This window comes from Rosa rugosa, chromosome 2, assembly GCF_958449725.1.
Source record: "Rosa rugosa chromosome 2, drRosRugo1.1, whole genome shotgun sequence".
Lineage (NCBI taxonomy): Eukaryota > Viridiplantae > Streptophyta > Magnoliopsida > Rosales > Rosaceae > Rosa > Rosa rugosa.
This window is the reverse complement of record NC_084821.1, coordinates 61,604,333-61,614,136: the sequence shown is the minus strand read 5'-3', so window position 1 is coordinate 61,614,136 and position 9,804 is coordinate 61,604,333. Positions and strand designations below refer to the sequence as shown.

Below are 9,804 nucleotides of genomic sequence, written 5' to 3'. Positions count from 1 at the left end.
GCATTACGGCGGGCCGGCCCGACCCTTTCTCAATTAGGGTAGGGTAAGGGCCATGCAACTGAAACCCGGCCCAGCCCGGCCCTCTAGGCCAGCTCTATTAAGCCCTAATAATTTTCTATTTTTTCTATTTTTTAAATAAATTTCTCCTTTTTCTATAACATACAACTTATCTCTTTTTTGGTAATTGATTTCCTAACCTTTCTTTTCTTTAATTCTTGTTTCCTTTGTTACTTTTTGAGAGATTTAGAGAGAGAGAGAGTTAATTAAATATAAACACATTAACTTATTATAACTTATAATTAAGTTAATTCCAATATATATATATATATATATATATATATATATATATATATATATATATATATATATATTAAATATGATCAACAAAAAGCAATGAGTCTTATATTGCCTATATGACCATGGAGCCACATTTTGAGGAAAAAAGAATAATATATTTCTTTTTGTTAAACAAATTAAAGCTTTTTTAGGCCCATTTCGGCCCTATTTAGCCCTATTTGGAAGGCCGGCCCGACCCGGCCCTTTCGACCCTAGTGACTCGGGCTTTTCGGGTGGGTAAAGGTTAGCATATTTAAGCCCCGGCCCGACCCTAAATCTTGTTGACTTTGACTAGGCCCGCCCCGCCCGACCCTAAGCCCTAAAATTTAGGGTAGGACCGGCCCTAGCCCGGCCCATGATGACCCCTCTCTCTGAGGTAAGTCGAGTTTTAGATGATTGTAGGGAGTATATTACTGCTTTTCAATCTGTTAGAATTCGACATATTTACCGTGAAGTAAATGGTGTAGCGGATAGGCTTGCTCACCTTGCTAGTAGTGGTTTTATAGATGATGTTTGGTTAGACGAGACACCTGTAATCATTCAGGATGTTATCTACGAGGATTATTGTAACTGTTCTACTGTAGCTCGGGGTTCAGGTTTTATGTCCGCCCCCCCCCCCCCCTCCCGGATGCAAAATTCTACTATTAATATAATAAATGGAACCGGGCGTGGGGCTGAGCTTCCCAGCTAGGCTGGGTTCCAAACCCCTTTAAAAAAAAAAAAATAGAGAGTGTGAATTTCACTCCCCTTAATTAAATGAAAAATATTGGTCCACCAAGGCACACCAGAAGAAGGAAATAATGTATCACAATGGGTACAACTATACTAAATTACTAATCAATTGTTATAGTGAAGAGATAAAACTACCGAATGATGATGAAATGATTCATCAAACAATTTGACGATCTTATTTCATACCCACAAATCTAACTCTAACTTACGCATCATTAATAATATACTTCCATATGCCTTAACTTTTTTTTTCGAACAAAAGATAATTCATTAAAAGGAAAAAAGTACAGAAATGAACACAAGGCTGAAAATCCCTTCCCAAAACTGGGCATATATATGAGTCCATATGCGTTAACTTAAAATTCTCATTTGTAGTAGGGTAAACAATACTTGTATCTCTCATAATAGAGCTTTATCAGTAACCTTCATACATTTTACAAACTTTTCAAATTAATTTTCTCCATTATCTCAAGTCTCTGAACTAAGAAAAAGTTAGAAAATCCTATGATTATATTGTTTCTAGCTACAGTATTACGAGTTTTGGACTAATATCTAACCAAAATAACTAGAAATTATATGATGCAAATATGCAGTCATGAAAATATTACATGCAAATCATGAAATCATCACTCAAATCATTCATACATTAAATCACATAATGGCGATGATGTCGCCATGACACCCCGGCCCATTCAATATTACTATATGACAAAAGTTTTATATGGAGCGAGGGTTGTATAACAAAGTCCAGAAGCCCTATGCCAATAAAGATATCATCATAACAAAGTCAAACTATGCAACTTTTGGAGAACTAGATAAATTGTATGCGGCTAATATTGAAATTTCTACAAAAAAACAACACTAGAATGTTAAGGACAAAATGTTTTCGTAATTTTTTAACTCCCATTTTCATTCTTTGACTATTTATGTATTATATTTGTTATTGTGATTGATACATGAAAGGTACGATATCTTTTGAATTTTTGAAAGTTTAGGTTAGTTTCCTGCATTAATTATTCATACAAGTACTATAATAGGTGCATGAGTACAGTATATATGAGTTGATCATGAAAACAATACATGAAACACATGTCATATGTTAATATATTCTAAGCGTGAGTTCTCTCTCCACGCATCCAAACCCTAAGAGTGAGTACGGCGGCCGTCGGCTGTTTTTCCTGTGACCTCCTCACCTCCATGGCGTCCATTGAGGATGTTACCGCCTCCTTTGCAGCATCTCTTGCTTTAGCCGGCAATGAAGTTATCGATCTGTCTCGTCGAACTGGGGGTGCACCACGCCGTCCTCGACAATCCTACCTACTGGCCAAACCCTTAGCAAAGCATCCTGCTGCCCTTAACGACCTTAGGCGTTTCTTCAAACGCGTATGGGTGCTCGACAAAGGATTTAAGATTCAAGAGAGAGAGCAGAACCAGTTTGTGCTAGCTTTCGACCTTCAACGTGATCGAAACAAGGTGTTGCGTGGTGGTCCCTGGCGTTTTAACCATGCCCCGATTGTGATGAATGAATATGATGGCATGTCACCGATCAGTTCGGTGAAGATGAACTCTTTATTCTTCTGGGTGAGGATCTCCAACATCCCACCTGCTTTTGAGGACCCAGACATGATCCAGGCTATTGCTTCTGTGGCGGGAAAGTTCTTAGAGCTGGATGACAAACTTTTCGACACTGTGAGTAAAGTTAGGGTTCGAGTTGCTCAGGAATTGTCCAAACCCTTCTTTACGCTGAAAACGCTCCTCCTTGCTCCGGGGATTGAAGCGGATATATCCTTCTTCTTCGAAAACTTGGTAGGTATGTGCAACTCCTGCCATTTTCTGATGCATGGTGAGAATGGGTGTCCGGTTAGTGGGATGGATACTATCCATACTGGGGTTCGAGCCAATGTTGATAAGAGAGTGGAGATCCTTGCTCCATCGTTGAGTTTTAATGCAGGTACATTCCTAAACGGCATGTTCGTTTCTAGGGGGTGCAAACACCGGTCCTTCCACCGGTCAACAGGGCTCTTTTTAGTCATGACACTCCTGGCCGTAAACCTATAATCCTGCGGGAGAAGTTGCTTCCCAACAAACCGGATAATTCACTGGCCTTAGTCCCAGTCTCTGATCCTCATGATATTACTGGGATTGAACCTATTGTGCCGGCTCTCATTGAAGATGAGGGGAAGTTTGATGAGCAGTTGGAGAGTGACACAGATGTTCCTGCCATGGTGGAGCCAAGAATTGAGAATAGGGTATGCCCTCCCACCTTTGAGGCCTCTCCCAAAAAGCTGAAGATTTTGCTCCCGGACTTGTTCAAACAAGGGGATATGCATGATGCTCCAGCAAAGAAGTTGAAGACCCCATGTTTCCCGACTAAGTTTTCAGCACGGTCTCTAGGACTCCTGGCAGCCCTGGGCAGCATTCTGGTGCCAAAAGAGCTGATCGTGGCAGGTACTACGAAGCCACCAAAGAAGAGAGGAAGGCCACTTGGATCAAAAAATAAAAATCCACCCAAAGCAAAGAAGATTGTTGTTGCACAAGCAACTTGTTTGGAGTACCTTACTAAGCCTCCTAGCCCTAGTGAGAAGGGCAAGGAGAAAATTTAAGTTTTTTTGTTTTTGTGACTAAGCCTATTTACTACACCTTTGTGTAGTTTATAGGCTCACTTGGAATAAGTGAGCATTGATCTGTAGTAGTGAGTGGTGCTAGCATATCGCTCGTCTTACTTGCCTATGAGCAGTGACTGATATGTATCCGTGCCGTTCTGGCTTTAGTGAATGAAAACCCTATTATTATTGATTCAAAAAAAAAAAAAATACATGAAACACATTAATTACTCGATCATGCTAATGTAAATACACCATGATTTCAGGATAAAATGAATACAATACTATGATCTTGTGGGTCCCCCCAGTTCTCTTTACATGAAAATAAATACATAATTGATGGAACAATGAATTAAAGTACTAAGATCTTTGCCAATTGCCAAATTGATTCATTTTTTCAGGCCTTCAGAACTCGAGAATGGTAACAATGGGCTTTTTTATTCTTTTTTAGTAACATTGAATGAGAAACTAAAGTTCAACCAATCCCATATATTTGTTGACCTTCTACTTTTTTCCTGACGAAAACACAGGGATGCTTTGCTCATTCCAAAAGAAGTTGCCAGGATCAACCAAGGTCTTAACATGAACAAGTCTCCTAAAGTTGTTCTTGAAGTACTTCAAACCCCAAATGCTTGCTTGTGCATAGCTTGTATTGCCATAACTGTTCCTCCCCAAATCAAGATCCCTATAATTCAAATAGGCAGCTCTAGGAGACTTTGAAACATATGGTGTCATGTATGCATACAACCTTCTCATAAATCCAACATACTTCTTGGTGTCCTTGCCATCACCCCAAGTAACCATATACTGGATTTCATATTTGTTTCCTTTTCTATGTGGGAAAGCAGTTTCTGAATCGGAAATCTCACTCATTTTTCCTCCATATGGTGTCAATATCATATAGGATGTGTTTGCTTCAAGCAATATGTGCCATAAGCCTTCCAAGCCAGCTTCTGAGATGGGTTCAGTCACAAAGTCTGATTTTGCTTTGAAGAAGTAGTAGTAGCTGAGTTGCCGGCGGTTCAGCAAAATCTCTAAGGATTCGTGCATTGTGTAACCAGAAGAGTTCAAAACAGACTGAATCCAACTCATCTCACTGCAATGGCTGCTTTCTAAACTCAACTCTGGGAAGTTTTCCTGTATCACCTGGACAGCTTTGTCGACCCTCCCAAGAAACAAGGAACCGAATGCAATTGTTATAGTGTTGTTACTACTTCCTATAATTGAATGTAGGTAAAGGTCTTCAGGAAGCGTGTCTGCAATGTTTTGCCATTTCAAAAGAAGTTTGGTTGCACCTTGTTCTTTTGTCTTTGTAACGTCGCAAACTGTTACAGTTGGGGGAACAGGAACCAGTCTAAGCTTCCATGCTAGAATGACTCCAAAGCTTGATCCTCCTCCTCCTCTGATAGCCCAAAAGAGCTCTTCTCCCATGGACTTTCTGTCTAGAATTCTGCCGTTAACATCTACAATTCTAGCATCAATGACATTGTCGGATGCTAGACCATATTTTCTGACCATGGCTCCAAATCCACCCCCACTGATGTGTCCCCCAACACCGACGGTGGGACAAGTCCCTGCTGGAAAGCCATAGACTTTACTCTTCTGTGCGATGTTGTAATACAACTCTCCGAGAGTAGCGCCTGATTTGACCCAAGCACTCTCATTCTTTATATCAACATCGATGGAACGGAGATTGAAAAGATCAATGATGATGAAAGGAGCTCTGGATACATAAGATAGGCCCTCGTAATCATGCCCCCCGCTTCGGATTCTTATTTGTATGCCACTTTTCTTGGAGCAAATTACAGCTGCTTGAACCTGAGATTCATCAAAAGGAGTAATGATGGCCTCTGGTTTTGGTGTGGAATTGTTCAAGAATCTGAAGTTGTGTATGGAAAAATCTAAGACTGAGGGATAAGCAGAACTAGTTCTGGTGAGAATGATTTCATTACTGGAGTTACAGTTCTGTATGTGGGAGGAAAAGCATTGAACAAAGCTTTCAGAATTTGATGTTGAAGTTGTGGAACAAACTGAGTTGAGAAGGATGAAAAGTAGGGAAAACAGCTTTACATGAAAGGTCTCCATATTCATTTCCTCTGGATAAATATGTGAACTGCTCTGAGCTCATGTATATATGATGGATCCGGCTCCTCTAAAGTGAGGAGGTTGTGAATTTACGTCAATTTCATTAAATCTGGACTCTCTGTCTGATCTAAGGATTATTATAATTGACATATCACTCTTCTATCAATTTTTGGTTTTTCATCTAAACCCCAGTTAACTCTACCGTTAACTCAAAAAAAAAAAAAAAAAAAAACCCCCAATTTGGGGATTTCTTGTCAACGTTTCTCCTCTGCGTCAAGTTCCTTCCTTGTGCTTCCTTTTCTATTTTTCTTTGCTTCCATGGCTGCACACCAACCATGCATGGAATAACTTCTTGCAGTTGTGTTAATTAATAAACTCGTTAAGAAATAACCCTTTGCAAGGTATAGCATATAGCATCAGATGAATTGGTGTAACAAAGACCAAACAAAATCAATCACCTTTAATAAGTTCAAAAATAAAAATTAAAAAGAACAAAGTCAAAATCTAATGCATAGAAATCTCGGGACAAGCTTCAATGGTGAAAGAGCCCCTCCTGAAGATGCTATTGAAATATCAATCTGTTCACGAAAAGCACAAAGAACACATAACCCCTCACTACCACCTGAATAAACCCAATTTCACATTAAAGCCAATACTCTGAATAAGAAAGTGATATATAATCGATATCAAGATCTCAAACAAATAAAAAACAGACTATGGATCAAACACAATTGCAGCTAGGTACTTACAATCAAAAGGCAATGGATGATTGAAAGAACGGAGACCCTCTCCACTAGGGCCTCAATTTGCATAAAGCATTGCGGAATCGCATTGATAAAGCATGTATTAACAAGATTACAAAGCCTTGCACCCTGCGAAACAAAACCATACCAAAACTTAACTTCCCAAATTTTTTGATGAATTTATTAATTAACACAATTGCAAGAAGTTATTCCAAGCATGGTTTGTGTGCAGCCATGGAAGCAAAGAAAAATAGAAAAGGAAACACATGTGCAGAAGAGAAACGTTGACAAGAAATCCCCAGTTCCTTTTGTTTTTTTGTTTTTTTTTTAGTTAACGGTAGAGTTAACTGAGGTTTAAATGAAAAACTAAAAATTGATGGAAGAGTGATGTGTCGATTATAATAACCATTAGATTAGACAAAGAGTCCAGATTTAATGAAATTGACGTAAATTCACAATCTCCTCACTTTAGAGGAGCCAGATCATTATGAGGTGCTGTGAACTCGAAGAACTTTCATCCATTTTAAGTCCGCTGAAGACAAGTCAATGACGTCCAATTAATGCTTCTGTATTTTTTTTGTCCCACTCGGTGGAAAAATCCACAAGTCACTTAATTTTCAATAATTTACACTACGTATTGCATTCAATACCAAAAAGAATATTATAAAAGTTTAGAAATACGTATGAGAATGCATAAAGACCGAAAGATAAGTCCTATACGATTTACAGACTTTTCATAAGAAATTGTTTTTTTTTTGAAGAGTTCATAAGAAGTTGTTCAATTAATTGGAATGTGAATTATCTCATCTATGAAATCTAATCCATGGTGCTTTCATCAGTATTCAAATGAGAATTAATTTTTTTTTTTTCTAGTTCTTGTATGATTGCTTTCAATGTTATTTTTATTGACTAATATATAGGTAATGGACAATGACATACAAGACTCGTGCAAGTTTAGAAGATTAAAAGTCAACGTGAGTATTTGATTATGTACATACCTTAATCTTATGTTATTGTTGTCTAAATAAACAAGAAAACCATCTAGAGCACAACTCCTTCTGGATTGGCATATGGTTAAGCTTATTTATTGGTTGAGGCAGCCATGGCCAAATTATATCATCTGGCTCTTCTGCACATTGGTGGATCAAAATGCTGTGAAGAACAGTAAACAAATGAAACCTTATCCTTCTTTTGGCCTGTTTATTTCGGCCAATCCAATCAATTTATTTGGACAGTCTATTTTCCCCTAGATGGGAACACATGAATGCTTTGTTCATTTCTAAAGAAGTTACAAGGATCAATGACTTGAATCATAAACTCTCGCAAGCGTACGAATCGTGTCAAGTAAGGGAAGTATTTGGATCTTAGTTTATCGTACCTCGGGGATTAGGTGTTGGACCTAACCAAGATAATTGACGGTAGGATACTAAAAGCACACAAGAAAAATATAAAGTAAAATAAAAACTATAAACAATCAAGGCACCAAGCCTTAGCAATGCTCGGCTTAGCTCACACCAAGCCTATTCAAAGCCACAAACTTGTAGCCTCAAGATGGGTATACACAAATGAGTCGATGGATTCAATATTTGAGAATTGATTTGAACTTAACAAAAAGTAATAAAGTGTAAAGCGATTACTAAAAATGTAAAGGAATTAATAAAAGTGTAAACAATATGAATGAGAATGTCGGGTGCTAAGGAGGTTCCTTCACCCAAATCTCATGTGTCAGAAGCTAATCTAATATAGATGCAAATTTCCTACTTTGGCGGTAGTCGTATCCAAGGCGGTTCAAGGCTCAAGGACTTAAATTCTCTTTCATTGTATTCCTACTCCGGTTCAAGGGTCGTAGGAACTCACTTGACATGAATTAGAGCCGGTTCAAGGGTCACTAATTCACAGCAAGAGGCCTAGAGATCGAGGAATTAGACTACTAAGCGACCCGCCTGCTCAATCACACAGCGGGTGTAAATCACCATGCTTATAACCCCTCGAATATGAAATTGAAGGTTTCTAGTTTAGGAATTAGAGGAGGTCAAGCCCCTAACTCCGTCCTAGACATGCTCAAAATACACACTCTAGAGTTGACTAGGCTCCTAGACATACATTTTAACCCAACAAAAATTGATATAAGCATCCATCATATGAAATTGCATCATTACATTGAAATAAGCATCTTTTACACAAGTTTTGGATTATGGTACACAACCCTAGCCCCCAACAATAAAACTACTCACTACCCATCATTAAACTAACATCAATATACATAATTTAAAGAGGAAAAAGTGAAGAGAAGTAAGGAGTAACAAGAACAAACCACAAATTACTATAGAGCAATTATCGCTAGCCTTGATTTATGGCTCCCCACTTTTACCCAAATTTAATTGTGATAAAGCTATTGATGCACTCAAAGTGCCTTGTCTGCTCTAGGTCGGCGGCGAGTTCCTTGCTTCATCAAATGGTCGCTACCGCCTAGTGGCAGGGTGAGTCTAAGTGTCGTCGGGTTTATCCTCTGGCGGCAACATAGTAGGAAAGTTGTGTGTATGGTAATTAGGCTCCGTTGTAATCTGGTTACATATCAAGTTATCTTTCCGTTATGTCACCGCTATGTTAAAGCAAATACAGTCACCAGTAGAGCGCTCTTTGCTAGTTGGTGCCTTGTTGAATACAGTTATTTGGTAGAGACTCATGATAGTATTTCAGGACGTTCTCTAGATGCTTATTGTAATAAGGGGTTTAGGCTCTATGTCCCCCCCTTGTATTCGACAGTTTCATTAATCAAGACCTGAGGGTAGCCGCACCAGCCCTTTATTCAAAAAAAAAAAGCTATTGATGCTTGGGCTACCCCCTTTGAATTCTTGAGAAATTGATAAAGTTGGTGGTGGAGTAGTGAAAAGAAAATAAGATATAAAAGTGGGTGTGGTGGTTTTTGGTGAGGAGAAGAAAAGATAAAGGAAAAATAGGGAGTGTGGCTACAGTAGGTCTGATGCTCGAGAGAGGGGAGAATTCGTTCTCTAATTGTGGTGGTTTCTAGAGAGAGAGGATCCTCCTTCTCTCTAGAAATTTTCTCAAATCAGCCATCATTTTGAGAGTCTCACCATCACCTCCGTTTGCACCACCACCACCACTACTTTTATCTCCATCTCCACTCTATCCACCCAGCCTTTTTCTTGACCAGATCTGCCCTTTTCCTTCATTTTCCTTCTTTTTCTCTTCCCTCTATTTCCTTCAAGTTCTCCATCAACCTATCACTTGCTGCTGCCATCATGAGCTTTGCCATGACTGGGCGAGCTCTCACTCTCACCAAC

General features: G+C 38.9%; 1 protein-coding gene across 1 annotated transcript; it reads right to left on the bottom strand.

The window, feature by feature from the left end:
- Positions 1–3,848: 3,848 nt before the first annotated feature.
- On the bottom strand, positions 3,849–5,814 carry LOC133729083 (tetrahydroberberine oxidase-like). Its single transcript, XM_062156554.1, has one exon. The coding sequence runs from the start codon at positions 5,760–5,762 to the stop codon at positions 4,176–4,178; it is 1,587 nt and encodes a 528-aa protein (XP_062012538.1). The 5' UTR covers positions 5,763–5,814; the 3' UTR covers positions 3,849–4,175.
- Between the last annotated feature and the right edge of the window lie 3,990 nt (positions 5,815–9,804).

Coding starts and splice junctions, on each gene's coding strand:
- LOC133729083 (XM_062156554.1), bottom strand. CDS start 5,762: ATGAATATGGAGACCTTTCATGTAAAGCTGTTTTCCCTACTTTTCATC.